Here is a 21348-nt window from a genome sequence, read left to right as displayed (position 1 = left end):
TTATTAACAGACCTATGCAGAAGGTGGTAGGAACAGATAAAATATGAGCAAGCCTCATTAGCAAGTAATGGCATAATCGTTAACAAATATTTGTCAGGTAAGTGTTAGAGGTAACCTGATTCTTCACACAATGCACAGTCAGTCTGTGGAACCCCTGCCAGAGGGTGTCACAAAGATCTTTAAAAGAGTTAAAAACAAAAAACAAAAAGAAACCCCACTCCTGGAGGATAGGTCCATCAATGGCAACTAGCCAGGAAGGGAAGATGCAAATAGGGAACAGGAAAGGGATCACTTGATAATTACCAGGATACTGGGCTACATGCACCTTTGGAATGACCCACTATGGCTGTTCTTATATAGCTATTTAAAAGCCCTGATATATAAGGATCAGCAAGGATTCCAAGCAAGTCTTTAGAATATAGCCTATATAGTCAGGCTGCACTGAGATTTAAGTATCTAAAACACTTGCTACAAAAGTAGGTCTATTAATCATAAAGGGCACTGGGATTAGAGGGATCAGGGTATGGCTATGTGATTTAAAATCTCTCTCTAGACTGCTGGTTCAAATCAGATACAGGTCACTGACAAATGGAAGTTGTTAATATCTGAGGACTGTTTGGGGCCTGTAAAGAGATTTGTGATCATAGTGCAGTTCCAAAAGGATTCCAGTCCACAGCAGTAATCTACCACAACTGTTATTCTCAACTAAGACAGAGAGAGAGAGAGAGATGCAAACACACATCAGTCCCTTTGTGCTAGGTAAAGGATCAGATATATATGGACTCTAGAAGTCCTGGCTGGTTGGTGGATTTCCTTATTGCTGGCGCTGCAGAAAACTAATAGAAAGCTGTCTTATAACAGCCTCTTCACAAGCCCTATTGGAAAGGGTGTACCAAGCATGGAAGGGAAACATTGGATGTGGGGCCCAGGGTCCACCACAGCCCCCAAAGCAGTATAAGAACAGCAGGGATCGGGACCCCTTGAAGCCACATTTCCTGATCTGCTAGTTTTGTTTACCTCTCAGGGTATGTCTACACTGGAATCAAAGACCTGCAGCTTGCTCAGGACAATTTACTCAAACTAACAGGGCTTGGGCTGCAGAGGTATAAAATCCCAGTACAAACATCTGGGCTCTGGCTGGAGCATCAATACTACAATTTTATAGCCCTGCTGCTCAAGTTTAAAATCAGTAGATTTGAGCCAGTCAACCAAGTCAGCTGCACTGGTGTCACAGGTCTTTTATTGCAGTGTAGATGTACCTTCAGAAATGAAGCAGAGAACACCACCTTTACTGGGCATGACCTTATCTACTTTGCATAAGCACCTCCTTCCAACTTGATGCTTATCTGCCGGGAAAGGAAACATTTCCTATTCTGTACCTGGAACTGCATCGGGAATTTTAGTGTTTGTGAGAGGTGCTGAAAACTAAGTAGTATTACTTCATATTTCAGAGTTAGTCAGTAATTTCACAAAAAGCTTAGATCAGATCTGAGGAAGTGGGTCTTACCCGCAAAAGCTCATTATCTAATAAATAAATCTGTTAGTCTTTAAAGTGCTTCAGGACTGCTTGTTATTTCATATTAGGTTTGGGAAACTTGTATTTAACTCCCCTTCCACTAGGAAACAGATCCTTATGTGATTACTGAAAAGTTAACTCCAGGAGTCAGATTCATATGTTTTTACCCTTTTGATTTTTATAGTGAAATTAATTTCTAATTAAACATAAAATCTTGAACTTGGATTAGATGTCTATTTTCTCCTGAGACAGTTCCTGGAGATATGTATCACTAGATAAACTCCAACTTCAGGCATTTCCTGCTGAGAGCTTTGCAAGAGGAGGTGCGTGTGTGTTCTATTTTCCTTTGTATATTTCTTAACAAAAAGCTCACATCCACAGCTGCTGAATTAGTGCAGCCCCAAAAGACTAAGATCTTCTTAACCATAAACCTTAAAAATGATATCTCTTTCATCTTTATCTGTAACCACAATGAGTTTTCACTAACTTCTTTGATTGGATATAAAGAAAATTATGCCCACCAAGTTTTGTATCCTTACCCATGCAGTCAATATTGACTTCTCTTCCCTCTACCCTTTTAAATTTTAAATAGGGCTTGAAATTAACATGGTTTTGTTATCAGAGTTCCCGCTGAGTAACTAGACAGGCCAGTTTTATCCCATTTAATGGGGGAGGGCTTTTTTGTGAGTAGGGGCAGAAGAGAGAAGGGAAAAAAAAAGTTTTCTTGACTGGTAAAAGCAGGCCTGTCAATATCACCAGCAGTGCATGATAGTTTTAAGTGAAAACAAGGATAATCACTGAATGCAACAATTCTGGACATAGGCCATGAATACGCCCATTTGCAGCTGCAACTATGGCTGCCTCCCAGATTTCAACAATCTTCTATCTGCCAATTCAGGCATTTCTAAGATATTCACTGGTGCAGCAGCAACCCAATTTTTTTTTTTTTTTAAATTCTGGCATTGGTCCTTCCAAAGTCATATGCCTGTGATAATCTCTACAAATACTGCATACCTGAGAAGCCTTAAAAAAGGGTCATAGGAAATAAAAGGACAGAAGAACAGCACTCAGCCATATGTAATGAGGAATAAAAGTTAACTTCATTTGTCAATAAGGAACTGGGGATTTCAAAAATAGTTAGTTATTGTTTAATTAAAGAAGTTCATATTTTTACCCATCCTTCAAGGACCTGCTGTTTCTTTCTCATTCAGATAGTACAGGTTATACCAAAAGATATAATGGAGAAATAACAGCACTGACCTGAATTAGTATCTACAGAACCTTTACCATTTTTCACATCAACTATCCAGGTTGCTTCTTTACCACCAGGACCATCTTTTACTTTGAAGGCAAATATACCACCAATTTTCTTGACAAATTGTTCTCCTTCCTGTAATGATTGTACAGAAGTTACACATGATGGACAAGTGAATCACTTCATTCCACTGCCTTTGCCACAATTAAAATAATTTGACAAATGTTTATACTAACTAGCAATATAGGTAAAACTCCAGATCTGAAGAAGTGGGTCTGCCCCATGAAAGCTCATCACCTAATAAATTATTTTCTTACTTTTTAAAGTGCTACATGACTGCTGCTTTGTTTTGTTAGAATACAGACTAACATGGCTACCTCTCTGTTATTAGCAAGAGATGAATCTTTCAACTTACTAAACATCTGTTACTAAACATCTATTCAAATCATTATGCTATGTTTAGTGCACACAAATCTGAATTATGTATTATAGATACTGTACATAAATACATACATTTTGAAGTTGAATAGCGCTTAATTTTGAGACTAATGGTAATACATAATCACTTTAATAAATGCAATCATTCCCCATTTTTCAGAGTGACCTCCTCCCAATATATCAAGTCTACTAAAAGGGAAATAATAAATAATTCCAATGTCTCAAATAAAAGCTTCCAAGGCTTCTGCCAATTAAAATTATAATTTTGGAAGCAAAGATGGAAATATATGGTTATAAAACAAACAAATATTAATACTACTTTCTTAATTACAGGTGTGCCCAATCATGTTTTTTCCTTTAAGCTTGGAAAAAAGCCAAGTGATCTTTTCTTTTTAATATGTTAACACAGTAAGCAGCAAATACCAAATGAAAGCTAAAAATTATTAGTAATAAGTAGGAGTGCATAATACACAAAATCAGCTATAGAAAAAGAGACTAATCAAAGACTAAATAAAACAATGCGTAAATGCAACAAATGAGCAAAGTTTGAATGAGAGATACAAAGAAACTGAAGAAATGGATAAGGAGAACAGAGTTAAATGTACCACAAAAGTAAGAGTCTTTAATTAAACAAAAGCAATCAGTAGGATCCTAAAAACAAAAATGGTCAATACTCCCATATCTATGACTCTAAAAGACAAGAATGAATTATGGCAAAAATGTGTTAAGGAAGTATACACGATGGTGACAGGCTTGAGACCTGTCAGGGAAACCTACAAATAATGGATGAATAAATCATGGCAGCAATAAAAATGCTTCTGAATGGAAAAGCATTAAGATATGATGAAATCTCAGATGAATTGTTTAAAAATATAGGTGATGAAGGGTTGAAAGCCCTGGCACAGGTAACGAAGAGTATGGCTGATTTTACAATTTGACTTGATACCAAAGGCCCCCCCAAAAGAACACCACTATGGATTATAAAAGCTCTATCAGCCTAGGATTGCATGCCTCTAAGAGCCTTTTGATAGTTGTTCAAGACCAAATGCAAGGAAAAGATTGATAAGGAATAAACCGTGTAACTATGGAATCAAACATGGACAGGACACCATAAACAGCTTTATTAGTTTGAAGCTCATCTAAGAAAGAACAACAGAAATAAGTAAACAGCATACTTGTGTTTCATTGACTTCCAAAAGCCTTTGAGAGAGCCGCTACAAATTTCTCAAGACAGTAAACCCTCACTTCACGTCTTCAGGTTACACGAAACTCCCTTTAACACGAGTTTCACACAACTTGAAGACACATAGCTGACAGCCTGCTTAGCTTCCTGCAGTTGCAGGCAGCTAGGCAAGCTAAGAGCCCTTTCCCCCTGCCTTCTCAGAGCACTGCTAGGCACTGCTCTGGGAAGGCAGGGTAAGGGTTTTAGCTCACCTAGCTGCCTGCCCCTGGGGGCAGCCAGGTGGGCTAAAACCCCATTCCCAGAGTGGCACTGCTGGAAAGGTAGGGAGAAAGGTTTTAGAGGAGCTCAGGCTAAAACCCCCTCGCCCCCTCCCCACCTCCGCAGCCCCAGCTCAGCCCCAACCTGTGCGGGGGGTTCCCAGTCCCTGGAGCACTACACCCCTACGTAGTGTGTGGGCTCCAGCCCGTGACGCGGAACACAGGGCTTGGGCTCCAGCCCCTGCTCACCACCCCCACGGACCCTACTCCAACCTCCGTGGCCCCAGCTCAGCATCCCCGTACCCCCCTCACCACCCACACACAGCTCCAGCTCGCCCCCCCACTAGTGGGGAGTACTCCTCCCAGCTGTAACCAAGCCCCAGAGAAGCAGTGGCGTGGGCACTCCCGGCTTGGGGTTCAAACCCTCAGTGCACCGCTCTGGTTCAACCTCCCCCCACTCCCTGTAGCCCTAACCCATCCCAGGCTTAACCCCTCCCTGCCCCCCTCCAATGACTCCAGCCCACCACCAGGCTTAACCCTCCCGAATTGTCCTCCCAACCCCAGGACTTACCTTTCAAAAGAAGCTCTGGGTGCTCCTGATGCTTCCCCGGCTGCAGAACGTGCGTTCTGCCAGGAAAAAAGCTGCCCCCCCCACAGCAACTTACACAAAATTCGAGTTACAGGAGGGCACGCAGGAACGTAACCCTTGTGTACATCGAGGGTCTACTGTATATTAAAATCTCTAGGGACTGATGTGTTCTAATTCCAAGTAATGAAGTAATTACTGCATACTGGAATCAGAAGACAATTATAGTGGGACAGAAAAAGCCTAAATGAGGTTAAGTTAGGCATGAAATAAGGCTGAATAAAATCAATGACAATATTCAACATTTATGGCAAGTGTTTGATGAAATTAACTAAATATAATGTTTTAACAAGAATGGGAACTGTGTAGATAACATTTGCTATACAGATTACAGTGCTGTTGGTTGATTCAGAAGAAGTCTAATGAAGTTCATTAAGATTATATACAAAAAAGAAAAGAATATGGGCCAGAGTAGAATATGGACAAGAAAAAATTCTAAGCATATCAAAGGTTGGAAAAACAGTCAAGATTCCAGTTAACAGCATAGATTTACAAAAAGTGAGAAATTATTGCTGTTTATTATAGAAGATGGAAGATATGATATTGAAGAACAGCTAGAGCAAAGACATTCTGGAAAAATAACCATCTCATGAGAAGGGACACAAATCTGAAGACTAAATTAATATTTAACAGCAGTGTGGGCATCCAGAATAAACCCTACTACTCATCAAAAACAACAAGAAGCCATATGGAACCTTACAGACTAACCAACATTTTGGAGCATAAGCTTTCATGGGCAAAGGCCCATTTTGTCAGCTTGTGCTCCGAAGTACTGGTTAGTCTGTAAGGTGCCACAGGACTTCACAGCACATATAGACCAACACAGCTACCCCTCTGATACCTAAAATTCATCATTAACTTACTGCTTGGTTCAAGAGATGCAGAAGTCACATCTGTTCAGAGGATCAGACTACACAACGATGTATGCAGTGAAGGACTTGGGGTGTGATTTTAAAAGCTACATGATCAAGCTTCTCTCACAAGTAACAAATAAGTTTCCTATTATAAAATCTCTCTTAAAAAGTGGTTTACCTCTTCAAGTTTCTTTCCAATCTCCTTGAAGACAAGTTGGGACTTAAATCCATCAACAGCTGCACTGGTAGGAATAGCCTGGATGCGGTGGTTGCTAGAAAGGAAACCACTCATTTAGATCACTTAGGGTTTTGTCTACACAGCAGCCTTATTTTGAAATAATGCTGCTACGCACAAAATGCATTATGAAATAGCACTTAGCTCTTAGCCTATTTTGAAATAGAGTCATTGGACACATTATGGCTTATTTCAGAATAGGTTCTATTCCCTGTCTAATCAGCACCTATTTCAAAATAGCTATTTCAAAAATAGCTGCTATTCTTTGTGCAATGAGGTTTAACAATTTCAAAATAAGCCAACCATTATTTTGAAATTACTTTGAAACAGTGGTAGCATGTGCCGATGCCAGGATAGTTATTTTGAAAAAACGGCTGTTGCTGCTAAGTAAATTCAAGTTAGCTTACCTCAGATGAGAGCAGTCACACTACAAACTAACACTCAAGCTGCACAGTGATTACATTAGCAGCTGATGAGTTATGCAAACTCAAGCTGTTGCCTATACCCCCACAGGCCAGCAAACTAGAGTTAAAGCACCATCACATTCAAATTAAGGGAAAGTATGTGGGGATGGAACCAAGTTATAATGCAAGTGAACTCTGCAATGAGAACAAGACCTTAGAACCATGGAAAAGAAACTAAATATAAGCCCTCTCTTATGTACATATCCTTCTCATCTAGAGCTACACATAAAGACACCAAGCTCTGCTTTCCTTTACCTGGAAGGAGATTCAGAGCAACTTTTAATTCCTGGAGCCACTGATTACAATACATCTAGATCTGATGATTTAAACCAAATGGTGCTCCAATATGAAACAAAAATTGTGATAAAGGTCTTTATGACCATGAAATGCAAGAGCTTTCCTCTTGTTACCCAATGTTAACATATTATTTTAAAACTGCTAGCAATGTACAGACATTGAACAGACCATCATTACTCCAAAGAGCTTACAGTTTTAAAAAACAAAAAAAGGGTGGGAGAGGTCAAGAAAGTAAATAATTGTGGCAATTTCCTGCCATATGTGTGAATAAAAATATTTAAATATAATCAAGTTAGTTTTTGAGTTCATTATATTCAATGCTAACATTATGTAAGATTGTGGGCCAGGATCATATGCAGTCTCCTTAGGGGGAAGATGAAATGTAAATCCTGGAAAGGATTATTAATTTCAAAAGGGCTACACTGAAAGAAGGCCTGACTAGAATGGATTTTTGGCATATACGATTAAGTAAAACCAATAGCAAGTGTTGAACGCACATTCCCCCATCTCTGATTATACAAAAATTAAGTCTTTTGAAGCTACACCCAGAGCAGAAGACCACTGTCTTCTTATTAGCTGTTCCCAAAGTCTCAAACTAAAGCTACAAGTTATATCACAAACAAAGACTCGAGTATTCACAGTTGTTCTGGTTCTGAATATGAGATGGTTATGAACTTGCAACCATGGAAAAAATTCATTACAGATTTTGAAGAACAAAACCAGCCAAACCCTGAGGTTGGATCTGGAAAAAAGAAACTGGTTAGGAGGGAAAGAGAGGTGGAGCTCCACAGATGACAAGTGAGCACTGAGGGTTTCAGAAGTCTAAAGCAGATGTCCTTGGCAGACCATAAAGGGAGAAATACAGGTGGGGTTGCTCTGAACTATGACAACAATATAATGCTTCTTGAGTCTGTGTGTTTAGAAACGTGTATTGATCCCTATTGCAAAATCTCACAATACATTAAGTAGACCATCACCCCTGGCTTTTTATTAAACATGAGCCCTCACTTTCTATTAGCTACACATGCACAAAAACAATCAAAATAAGAGGCCCTTTTTCGAAAGAGCGGGAGGAGCATCCACATGGGTAAAACCGTCTTTCGAAGGGAAATTGAAAGAACAGGACGCAGACTTAAAAACCAAACCCTGATCCCAGATCAGGAAGATCGGTCCCTTTCAAAATACTAAATCGAAAGAGTACACACGTAGACGCTCCATGGTCCACTTTTTCGAAATACGGGTCCGCCATGGCACTGGTCAGCTTGAGCGTGGGGCCGCTTCAGCTAGGAGCAGCCTCTGCATGTGCTCCAGCCCCACACTCCAGCACCGCAGCATGGCCAGCAGTCAGCCCCGCCCCCGTGAGCCCCATGGCCACCCCTCCGAGCCCCTGCTGGGCTCCCGGGGGCGGTGGGGGGAAGGACCTCCCCCCGGACGGAGAGGGAGCTGCGGGACCTCCTCGGCCTGTGGAAGGACGGGGAGGTCCTGCACGAGATGGGGGTCAAGCGGCATAATGCCGCTGCCTTCACCCGCCCGGCACAGGGCCTCCACAGCATGGGCCACCCAGAGTGTATCGCGGAGCAGGTATGCTCCAAGGTAAAGGAGCTGTGGCAGGGCTATGCCCAGGCCAGGGACCAGGCTGGCTGCTCCAGGGCAGCTCCAGACACATGCCCTTACTACCAGGAGCTCTGAGGCATCCTGGGGCCCCAGGACAGCTCCCCATCCCCATTATTCCTGGACACCTCAGCTGAGGATCTGCAGCCGGAGGAGGAGCAGCAGCCCGGACCGGGGACCTAGGAGGGCAAGGGGACCACGGGGTGGTCAAGTGAGGAGGGGGACCTTGATGTTGTGATCCTCTCCTGCTTCTCCAGCCGGGGCAAACAGGAGCCGGACATCCCTAGACGTTGCCAAGGGAGCCTCCAGTACGTACAGGGAGGGGTGCACACATGCTCCACAGGTTGGGGGCGACGCAGCGGCGAGTTGCCCACACGCAGGACTGGTGGTCCCGGGCCGCACACAGGCCAGCCCCCACATGGGATGCGGCACCCCGTGGTGGCTAACCAGCAATGCCCAGCACCCGCCTTCAGTGGACAGCACTGTAAGCCGCCTGGGGCAGTGGCTGGTCAGTGCTGGACAGCAGCTGGGGCCTGCACACGTCAAGCCAGGAAGGGCCACCTGCATGAGAGACCCCTGGACACACTCCTGGGCCAGGAGGCCCAGCCCATGGGAGGTGGGTTGGTGCCCTTTGGGGGAAGTCAGTGTCCTTTGGCGGGGGGCGGTCAGGGACCCCATGGGTGGGGACTCGGGCAGGTGGGCCACAGCCAGGTCCCCTCCGTCCAGGGCACATTGCTGATGTAGTTTGGAAGCCCAGGTCCTGGAAGCCAGCAACACTGTTGTCCAGATCCCCCAGGCAGACGACCCTATGGAGCAGCATTGCATTGATGGCTCCAACAACCTGCAGGGGCAGAAGGGGGACAAGCGCTCTAGTGTGGGTTTGGCAGCTGTCTCCCCCCAACCTCGGGCCCATTCTGCCCCCTCCCATCCAGCCCCCGCCCCGTCCAGCCCCTTGCCCCCCATCAATCCAGCCCCTTGCAGCCCCAGACCACCCACCACCCATGGGGGATGCGTGACCCAGCCCCACCTGACCTCCATAAGTACAGCCCCAACGGGGGCCCTGCTCACCCTGAACTGCTGTCCCACGGAATGGTAGGAGTCCAAGGTGGCCAGCTTCCAGACGGCGATCGTGACCTGTTTCTCCAGCGTGAGGGCTGGCCGCATGCATGTGTCCTGGTGCCAGAGTGCAGGGGCTAGCCAGTGGCAGATCTCCTCAAAGGTCTGCCACGACATGCGGAAGTTCTGCAGCCACCTTTCCTTACCCCATTCCCCTAGCATCAAGCACTCCCACCAGTCAGTGCTGCTGGGGTGGGTCCAGAGGCTTTGGGGCACCCCGGGGGGTGCCCCAGGGGGACCACCCAGCCACCCGATGAGATTGGGTGCAGCTGCGGCAATCGTGCACAGCACTGCCATCAGGGCGTCCGTAACGAGGGTGTCCTCTTGCAGGAGCTGTCACTGGGCCTCCATCATGGGAACAGGTGGGCTCTGCCAGACTGGGAAAGGCTGGGCAGCACTCAGCTCGCGCGGTGGGGAGGGTGGCAGGAGGGGCCCTTTAAAGGAGGTGGCTGGCTGCAGCCCCGGAAGGGCCTGTCAGCCATAGGACCCCGCCCGCGGCGTTTCCTGCCTCCCTTCTTTCGAAAGAGGGCTTGGAGCCGTTTGGATGCTCTCTTTTGAAAGACCTGCGGCGGCTCTTCAAAAGAGCAGATCAAAATACCGATCCGATAATGGTGGCAGGTACTCCCTTTCGATGGCCGCTATTTCAACCACTGAACATCGATTTTTGCCCTTTCAAAAAGGCGCTCACGTGTAGACCCAGCTATTATGAAAAAGATAAATAAAAGCCTGATCAAAAAATAGATATGGGGTTACAATGAGAAATGGGTTGGAAAACGATGTCTCCTTCTCTGGAATGTTACATGAGAATTTTATTTTTCACGTTTTGAAAGCAGCAGATAGTAAATACTGGAACAGAGATGAAACAAAGACTGTAAAAACCAGCACTGGAGACACAAGATGAATGAGGTCATATTGTGAAAGATATAACTTTTGAACTACACACAGCTCAAGCCTGGGACCAATACAACTACAGCAACACTACAGCACACTACGCACCATATCCATTTTTCTACACAAGGTTGAAAGCGAAAAAAGAGGCAATATACTCTAGCACTGGAGTGACCAACCTGTGGCTCTTTAAGGAGCCTCTTGCAGCTCCTAGTGCTACCGCTGCTGACTCCACCTGCAGCTCTGGTAAGATGTTGCCGGTTAAACAATGCCCGCAGTTAAAACAGAATTTAGTTGTTTTGTTTCAGCGAGAGCAGCCTCCGGAGCGGCCGAGCAGTCAGCTGTGCCAGGGGGAAGCCAGCAGGGCAGGGAGCTGCCCACACACTCCATGTTGGGGAAGTCAACCTGCAGGAGAGCTTGTGGGGAGGGGCAGCTGAGCCTGCCCCCACCAGAGCTGCAAAGCTGCACTGAGGTGGCAGCAGGGGAAAGAAGCACAGGGGAGCAGCGGGTCGGGGGGGGGGGGGGAGACACAATGATGACGGGACATGGGGGTGGTGGCTATGGAGGAGCAGTGGCAGCACGTGGAGCTCATTGGCTGAGACGGGTAAATCCTACAGATGTGACGGTGGGTTTGGGGATGAGAGGGGTTAAACCTGGAGTGGGGGGGGGTGCAGTTTGGACCTGAAGGGGTTAAACCTGGGGTAGGGTAGGCAGCTTGGGGGGGGTTGAGAGAGGTAAAGCCTGGAGATGGGGGTAACAAGTTTCTAACCGATACAAATCATTGTGTATGTGATATTCTTAAAACAGGAATGACAAAAAGTATGCTTTCACCTTATTCATTAAGGACTGTCTAGTATTCACATGCATTGCAGTTCTTGAAGTGTTGATTTCGTAACTGAATTTGAAAAAAATGGCTCTTCTCGCTATTTCGGCTACAGACCTCCTTTAGCAGGTTCCCTCCCAAAATCCTTTTATTTTTATGGGCTGGCATATTTTGGGGCAACCCCTGTTCATATTAATAATTTAAAACTACAATATGTGTAAAAAGTTCAAAAATAAAAAAAAAAATCAGTTCAGGATTGTTTTTATCAGAATGGACCAACTGTATTTACAATAGTATGGCACACTATAATCTTAGTGAAAACTGTATGAGCCACAGGAAGGGATAAAACTTCGAAAATGCTACCTAAATAGGCTTATTATACAATGAGGAAATTTGTGTGTGATCCCATTTGGTAGTCAGTTTAACAATGAATACCTAATGACCCTTACGGCAACTACAGTTATTTTGATTTCATGTAGATTTGCCATTTTTAAATCTTACTGTATGCTTGGCCTCAGTAATCCTGTGACAGAGGTCCTCAGACTAATAACCTGTTTAATTTAAAAAAAATCATTTTCTTTGCTGTCCTTTAATGTTTACAGCCTACCTGCCCCCTTATCCTTTTATTACTGGACCAGAAAAACATGAAAACTTAAATGGACTTCCATATACTTTTCATTAATTTATATACCTGCAGCACATATTTTCTTATTCATCCCCATCTGAATTAAGAACTTCTATAATCCTATAATCTCTCTTTATGGGAAATGCCCTCATATGTCTACAGTCCTAATTATTCTTCTGCTGTAAAGACATGCATACATTGTTCCTAAACTATGGGTATTTTATTCCTACAATACACTTTTATAACAAATATTGTGAAAATATTTGTAGAAGCAGACCCCAATTCTTTGCCATATATTCCACATCTACTGAAGTCATCAAGTAGCCCTCGTGATGAGGATTATTGAACTCTTCCCAGTAAATGTACTTTCAGTAAGTAGTAACAAGCCTAGTGCTGCATACAGATTGTGAAACAGGCATTGTTGCCAGTAGAGTTGGAAATCCTGGCCCCACGAAAAAGAATGGAAAAGTCCATTAAATAAGAACTCCAAAACAAAAAATAGCATGATCTTGGTAGATTAAAAATCAAAATCCCACTGACATGTTCTCTGTGATACTAAAAATAATAATTTCTGAATATAAAAAGGGATGAAGCTACTCTCTTATTTCATACTTCTTATCCAAATGACAATTTTACGTCTAAACAAATAAAAAGGAATTTGGCAGAAATCTATGGCTAGTGATCACAGTATCCAGGAATTGCCAGTGAACGGTCCTTGCAGACTGGAGCACTTTGAACACTATGGCACTTTAAATGTTTGGAATCTTAAAAATGTTGCCAATCTTAAAATGTTTGGAATTTAAAAAAGCATAATTTATATACCATTTTGCATACTGAGACAGATATTTATGAGACCACAATTAAGGAGGGAAAAAAGCAGCCAAAACCATAATGAAAGTTTTAAAGGGACTGCAGAAAAAATATAAATGCTGAGGAAAATATTGTTGAAAGAGTTCTGCATTCAGGGACTGCATTATTTCCTGGTGTGAGGGAACAAACATAATTCGAGCAGACTCTTTAACAGGATACTGTACTGAGAAAACTACCGAATGTGCAAAATTGCCAATTATACCCACATTTTTCTTTTCAGCGCTCCCAAACTGGATCTTCCGCATTATTTAAACATGACATACTAACCAAAACTCCGTCTTCCAAAATATAATTATACTTCCTCTTAGATGACATTGTTATGTGGACGTTCATTAACAAAAATAGATAAAAGCTTACCTTGCAGCTTCAGGAAAACCCATTCTGTATAACGTTACAACTACAGCACCACCAACGCCTATGTTATGCTGCAGAGCAACCTTTGCACCAGGAACTTGTCTCTTCTCAGCTTCTCCTCTTAGCTGCCAGCAGAGTTCAGCACACTGAGCCAGACCTAAAAAATCAAACACAGAGAAGACAAATCTTGGATCACTCCAAATACAATATGTTTCTGGATCATACTATGTCTTCGGCAAACTAAAATTTAAAGAACTCTAGTAAACAAAATCCTAAGAAACAAGTCTGTCTTAAAGGTTTTGTTTGTTTTTAAACATAAACTTAAAAGGATAAGGTAATTTCTTCTATTGAACCAACTTCTGTTGGTGACATTTCTGAGGCACACAGGGCTCTTTTTCAGGTCCTGGTGGCTCAAAGCTTGTCTTTCATCAACAGAAGCTAGCCCAATAAAATATATTAATATTGTGTGATGACACAGCTACAGCCACACTGCATACAAGAACTGAAAGTAAGAAATACAAAAGCTAGGAGCATTTTGGGCTAGAAAGTTATACTGATTTCAACACGAACAGAGAAAAATGTTATTTCCTTTTGTGATAAATCAAATACTGACCATGACTTAAGTAATAATAGTATTTAGCTCTTACATAGCTAAAATATAGCATGATCCAAACAACTTATTTTTAACATAATGGTCTTCAGGTTTTATTACATCATATATTAATATCGCAGTAAGGCTGCTTAGACAAACATTGATATAACACTTAATACAGAAATATGTTTTGCAGCATACAAATCTTAACATTTGATAATTCATTCTTTTAAGAGAATGAGCAAACAAGGAGGATGCCATGAACCTGGGCAAAATTAAAAATTGACCAATTCCCAGAGAGTGGTGTTTTTGGAAAGCTTCAGCTTAAAAACACTGTCAAGTTGAAACTTTTTTAATACAGCACCTTTTCAATTGTACTATAGGTGGTGAACATTTTTTTAAAAATCTTTTGAAAACATTTAATAATTTTTGCCTCCCTGGTGAAATGTATAAAGATCTTTCCAGAAAATAAAACAACTATATAACAGTGAAGCTAAATATGGCCGTGGATCTAAGGTCCACTAAGATCATTCTTCCATTGATTTTAATGGGCATTGGATAGAACCCTATTTCTTGTTATGTCTGGAGTAGGAAGATTTTTGAACTCATGTGCAGAGGTTTATTTAAAAAACTGTATTTGTCTGTACTTTTCCCTTAAGAGATGGGACAGAAATTGCATGATTTCTCCAGTGAAATAGACATCCTTCAAAGTTATCTTTGTCCTGTAATAATAGAATATTTTAATAGTCTTACATCTGACTTTGGGATTTAGCTTCTCTATCCTAAGCCATCTTTGGTTTTAGGAAGGAAAAAAAAAAACTAAAACAAAAACAAAACTTAGCTACTTACCTTTCATAACTGTTCTTCCAGATGTGTTACTCATGGCCATTCTGTTCCAGGCCTGCCAGTGCCCACCTGCACACTTGTCTGAGTTTTTTGCCTTAGTAGTATCCATAAAGTTGGCTGTGGTTCCCTCTTTAGTGCTGCCATGATGTTATATGCTTCCAGCCTTATGTCTTCAATTCTTTCTTGCTGGCAGCTCCAAGAGAGGGGCAGGAATGGACATGAGCAACACATCTTGAACAAGTTCCCCAGTGACCATCCATCCCATATTGGCCAGGACAGCCCAGTATTTGGGGTGCCAGGAAGGCATCCGGATTTCTAAAAGGGGGCTAACTACGTACCATACTTGCTGGCTGCTGGCTCCCCGTGCCATGGGGAGCTGGAGCCCAACCAGCATGGCTTCTGCCAGGTTCCCAGCTCCCCACACCTGTGGGGGAGCCGGGAGGATCACCAGAATGGCTGGCCTGGATCCTGCTTGCTGTGACTTGGGGAAGATGGAACAGGACCAGCGTGGCTGTTGTGTGGTTCCCCACTGCTCAGGGAAGCTGTAAGCCTGAGTGGTGCAGCTGCTGCCTGGCTCCCTGCTGCTCAGCAGAGCCAGAGCCCAAGTGGTGTGACCAATGCCTGGCTTATGGCTCCCAAGCTGCAGGGAGCTGGGAGTGCACTGGCACTGCTAGTGAGGACCTGGCTCCCCCTGGCCCAGGGAAGCTGGAGCTGGACCAGCATGGTTACTGCCTGGCTCCCAACTCCCCACTGATGGGGCGGGGGGGCTGGAGCTCTAGTGGCATGGCTGCCTCCTGGCTCCCCACAGCTTGGGGAAGCCAGGAGCTGCTGCTGTCCCCAGCAGCCAGGGAGCACCCCTCCCCAGCAATGTGGCAGCCCCCACAGGGCAGCCACCACCTGACTGATAGAGTGAGCATCTGTCCTGTTTTGGAGGGACAGGGGAATGAGAGAATGTCCCCGTATTTGGCCTGGGGAGGTCTAATCACCCTAACAAGTTATAAAAGGTTAGTAACTTTTTTTCTGCAAGTGCTTGCTTATGTTGATTCCACTCTAGGTGACTCGCGGCAATACCCATGGTGGTGGGGTTCAGAGTTCGACTGCACAGCTTGCAACAGAGTTGCCAGGCACTCAGTTTTCCATTGGAATGCCAGGTTGAAAAATGATCCTGGTGGCTATGGTCAGCACCAATGACTAGCCCATTAATATCTGGTCGGCTGCACTGCAGGGCTAAGGCAGAGTCCCTGCCTGCCTTACTCTATTCAGCTCCTGGAAGCATCTAGCACGTCCCCACAGCCCTTCAATCAATCAAGGGCTGCAAGGACGTGCTTGATGTTTCCAACGGATTGTACAGCCAGGGTGCCCCACTGAGCTGTTGACCCAGGTGGAGCCCATGCCACAATCCCCCTCCTGCACTCAAATGATGCTGTTGCGAAAAAGGCAAACATGATTCTAGGATGCATTAAACAGGTGTGTTGTGAACAAGACATGAGAAGTCATTCTCCCGCTCTACTCTGTGCTGGTTAGGCCTCAGCTGGAGTATTGTGTCCAGTTCTGGGCACTGCAGTTCAGGAAGGATGTGGAGAAATTGGAGAGGGGCCAGAGGAGAGCAACAAGAATGATCAAAGGTCTGGAGAACATGACCTATGAGGAGAGACTGAAAGAATTGGGCCTGTTTAGTTTGGAAAAGAGAAGACTGAGGGGGGCCATGATAGCAGTTTTCAGGTATCTAAAAGGGTGTCATAAGGCAGAGGGAGGGAACTTGTTCTTCCTTGCCTCTGAGGATAGAACAAGAGGCAATGGACTTAAATTGCAGCAGGGGAGGTTCAGGTTGGACATTAGGAAAAAGTTCCTGACTGTCAGGGTGATCAAACACTGGAACAAATTGCCAAGGGAGGTGGTAGAATCTCCATCACTGGAGATATTTAAGAAGAGGTTAGATAGATGGCTTTCAGGGATGGTCTAGAAAGTGCTTGGTCCTGCCATGAGGGCAGGGGGCTGGACTGGATGGCCTCTCGAGGTCCCTTCCAGTCCTACTCTTCTATGATTCTATGAAATCCTATGCTCCAGGTTGGAACCACCTACTACATCCAAACAGAGCCTGCACCCCTCCCCCAGCCCTGAGTCCCCTCCCAGAGCCTGGCCCTGAATCCCAATCCTTTTCCCTAACAGGGCACTCAAGAAGACCCCACATCTGACCCTAAAGATACTGCTAAGGTGAAAATCTCCAACTCTACTTTCAGGTACATGCATACTTATAATGGAATTGACATGAGCAAGCACTCTAATATTAATACTTAATAATTTATTAAGTTATTAAGTAAGTTAAATAAGTTATTTAATAACAACTAATATTTTCCCAGTTTCAGAAAGATACAGCAGTTGTCTTCTATCAGTGCACACACATACATATAACACACACACGGAATTTGTCACTCCAAGTACTGCATTCTTCAACTTCATCCCCTTCAAATGTCTACTGTTCGGAAGATTTTTTTTCTTTTATTCTTTAACCAATCTATGACAATGTCATCCACATGAAACCATTACTCAGAATATCAAATTCTGGCCTACCCATGTGAAGGTTCCTTCAAGAAAATTCCAGTCCTTTAATAAAGACTTTATTATAAAAAGAGTAGCTTGACAGTGAAATTTTAGTCTTTAAAAAGAGATTAAATTCTGAAAACCATAAAAAGCATTTTTAAGTAGTTCTGCTTTTCACATCTTGATAGCAACACTATAAATGCTTCTGCTGAAAGTCTATCAAAAGATTGCATTAGCAGAGTATTCTTGTTACCGTTAGGAACGAGAAGAAAGAAACATTTATTTAAATTCTTCACTCTTCACTGTGAGTTCTGTGTGTGTGAAAGCCCTGAGCCTCACAAGCCCGGGCAAGACAAGCCAGATGTGGCTGGGGCCTCTGCCTGGTGAGGGGAGAAAGCAGCTCTGCACACTGGAAGGAAGCACTCCTTGGCAGATACTGCCCCCATCACTCTCATTGCCCAGAATCATGGCCAGTGGGAGGAGCAGGAGTGGTGCCTGGAGATGCCAGGTAGCACAGAGCCCTCTGAGTACCCTGGGAGCTGCGTCAGGTAGGTGCCCCTATCGCCTGCCCAGACCACGCATCTCCCACTCACTCCTGCATGCCACCTCACGCACACTTCAAAGAGGTGGCCAAAAAAACCCAAAACTCCGAAGGATCAATCATGACATGTCAAACCCCACGTAAGTATGGATATACCCTAAGTTAATTTGCATATTTAACATACATTTAAAATTGTACAATGCTGATATGGAATGAAATTCCAAAATTTTAGAAAAAGAATATCCTGTATAAATTGGATGGCATAATTAGGATAGGAAAATGGAAGCAAAGTATGGCCCTTATATGTGAGTTACAAGCATTTTCTTTTATTTCCTTGTTTTCTAAATAGTGAACATAGGTTTTATTTACATAAACAAGTTACCATGGCAATGGGATGATCATAGATTAGCATACTATAATTTAATAAATCACACACGCACACCCCCCCGCCCCTCTCCCACCCCCAGAATAGTTTCAAGATGAAGTCTTACAGCTTAAATTTTTCTCCTTCAGAAACACACACATTACTGGAAGCTAAGCACAGAGTCTTTTTCCGTTTATGGCCCTTTTTGTTTGGTTTTGTTTATAATTATGATAGACCTTTACATGGGATTTAACAAGAACATTCCACATGCTTAGAGCTACAATGAGACACAAAAACTGATTTTGTTAGTGACTCAGATGCATGCAAGACCATTATTTGTGATTTCGTAGCTGTCATTCCTTGAGATGTACTAACAGAGAGGGAGCCGTGCTAGTCTATATACTACCAAAACAAAAAGCAGTCAAGTAGCACTTTAAAGACTAGCAAAATAATTTATTAGGTGAGCTTTCGTAGGACAGACCCACTTCTTCAGACCATAGCCAGAGCAGAACAGACTCAATATTTAAGGCACAGAGAACCAAAAACAGTAATCAAGGAGGACAAATCAGAAAAAAAAATTTATTTGTCCTCCTTGATTACTGTTTTTGGTTCTCTGTGCCTTAAATATTGAGTCTGTTCTGCTCTGGCTATGGTCTGAAGAAGTGGGTCTGTCCCACGAAAGCTCACCTAATATATTATTTTGCTAGTCTTTGAAGTGCTACTTGACTGCTTTTTGTTCTTTGAGATGTGCTACTCATGTCCATTCCGTTCTGTGGAGGGAGGGGTGTGTCTGTGTGTGCGCATGCGCGCACACGTGCACCAATCTACACCATTGTTGTATATTTTTGCCTTAGCAGTATCTGTAGGGTTGGTGGTGGCGGCATTCTCCTGTGTATTGCACTCATACACCATGTATAATAGGAGCCAGCACCCCTACATGCTCTCAGCTCCTTTTCTTGTTGGTAGTTCCTACAGAGGAGCTGGAGGGCAGATAATGGAATGGACACAAGCAACGCTTCTCAAAGAATAAGAACGAAGAAAAGGTAGGTAATTGTATTTTCTATTTAGACTGCTTGCTCTTGGTGACTGAATTCTAGGTGACTCACTAGCCAGATCTTCAAAGGTGGCTTCAGAGTTCATGAACTTGTGGTTTGCAGCACTGCTGTACCAAAGCCAGCACTGTCCCAGGCCTGCTGGGTAAGTGCATAATGGGACATGAACATGGGTAAGGATGAACAGATGGCCTGGATAGGCTCTTGGGCCAGGAAAGTTGCCAGAGAGACTTGCACTCTGGTTCAAAGGGCAGCTACAGCTGACACAGGGGGCACCTGTGCCTGATCACAGCAACAAAGGATGCAAGCCATGATCCAAAAAAATTCTTTGAGCACACACTGGACAACCTTTCATTCTGTCAGCTACCATAACAAACAATTGTGTTCACTTGTGGAATGGCTTGGTCTTTTCAAGGTAGAAAGCTACTCCCTCTTGGTGAAAACCTTTGTAAAGGAGTGACAGGCCAGTAGCAATCCCAAAGGGAAGGACCTGGAATTGGTAGTGTGAATGCCCTGCCATTAAGTGGAGGAATTTGTGATGAGCAGGGGTCATACTGATATGGAAATACACATCTTTCATACTGACAGCCATGAATCAAGTAATCAGGAGAAAGGACAGAATAACAAGGAGGAACATGATCATCTGGAAACAGAATCTAAGGATAAATTTGTTCAGCAATCAGAGGTCTGCCAACAGGCGGAATTGAACCTGGGACCGCCAGAGTTTAATGCATGAGCCTCTATGGCAGGGGTGAGTAATAATTCCCAGGCAGAGAGCCAAAATTTGACCTTTTGACCTCTATGCATGGTCCGAGTGCCGGTGAGACTTTCTGAAGTCAAATAGTCCTGCTTACAACAGCTTCATTAATAAATAAAGATGCAGAGCTTTACCGTTTATGTGGTGGTTGGTAGCATTAGCTGGTCTTTGATTAATCCTCAGGCAGCCTGCCTTTGAGCAAGATCTAGGGTGCAAGGGGGAGGAGGGGTAGAGTTGAGTTCCTGTCTCACATGAGCCGATTTTCATCAGCACATGCCACTCTCCCTGACCACTGGTCTACAGCTTGAGCTAAAAGCCACCTGGCTCACAGCTAAGGCTATGTAGAAAACTCATTTTCTCTGAGTGGTTTAATGCTACTTCACGGGACAGTGAACCACACTCCATAGGAGTGTGGGTTACACATGGGCAACCACATTGGTATCTACTTGAGGACCATCATGAGAAGAAAAACAAAAAATTTTTAATCATCTAAGCTGACACATCCAAAATCAGTACTAGAAAAGTCCTCAGTTAACAATATTGCTGAAAGTTAAAAACATACTGTATTAAACAACAAATCATTAGCAAATACATACAATTTCTAAAAAGCATTTAGAGTTTGTTCCAGAAACGACCAGCTGGCTCCATGAGGTGCCAAACTGCCCTTACCAAATTAAGGGTCTTTCAGAAATCTCATGGTTTCTCCACACTTAGCAGTGGAAGTAGATTATATGCTTATAAAAATCATATTTTTTTAAAAATTGAATTGCAACAATACTTCAAATATCTTAACCACCAGGTAAGACTTCACAGGGTAAGAATTGTCACAAATAGAGCCAAACAGAGGCAGATCAAAAGGAAAAAAACCAAGTTTATAAAATTCAAATTAGTAAAAATTTAAGTACATAGTTCAATGCCAGTCAGATCCTTCATCAAATAACACCACAGAAGCTTGTTTAAGATTTACTTTTTAAGCATCTTACATTTAGATTCTAACTGAATAGCTCTTCAAAAAAGTATTACAGTATTAACAAATCAGGTGTTATGGTAAACACACAGATAGGATATAACCACGTTATGTTACGTGCAGCATGCTCTCTTAAATAAAGTAAATGCTTTATAATCTAGCATCTGGATAATAAAATATGCTGGATATTCAAGTCAAGTTGCAGGCAGCCAACCCTGAGGCATTCAGGTTAATAGAATGTGCCCATTATCTAGGT

At 43.3% G+C, this 21348-nt stretch overlaps 1 protein-coding gene across 2 annotated transcripts in view; it reads right to left on the bottom strand.

The window, feature by feature from the left end:
- Positions 1 to 21348, bottom strand: part of SCP2 (sterol carrier protein 2) — a 59758-nt gene that overhangs the window by 8004 nt on the left and 30406 nt on the right. For both annotated transcript variants that reach the window (XM_075002407.1, XM_075002408.1), the window contains 3 exons: positions 13436 to 13589; positions 6328 to 6421; positions 2777 to 2906 (listed from right to left, as the gene is read on the bottom strand). In XM_075002407.1, coding sequence (XP_074858508.1) covers positions 2777 to 2906; positions 6328 to 6421; positions 13436 to 13589 — 378 coding nt within the window. The remainder of the gene's footprint in view (positions 1 to 2776; positions 2907 to 6327; positions 6422 to 13435; positions 13590 to 21348) is intronic.

Source organism: Carettochelys insculpta, chromosome 9 (genome assembly GCF_033958435.1).
Source record: "Carettochelys insculpta isolate YL-2023 chromosome 9, ASM3395843v1, whole genome shotgun sequence".
Classification (NCBI taxonomy): Eukaryota; Metazoa; Chordata; order Testudines; family Carettochelyidae; genus Carettochelys; species Carettochelys insculpta.
This window is presented reverse-complemented; position numbering and strand designations above follow the sequence as displayed.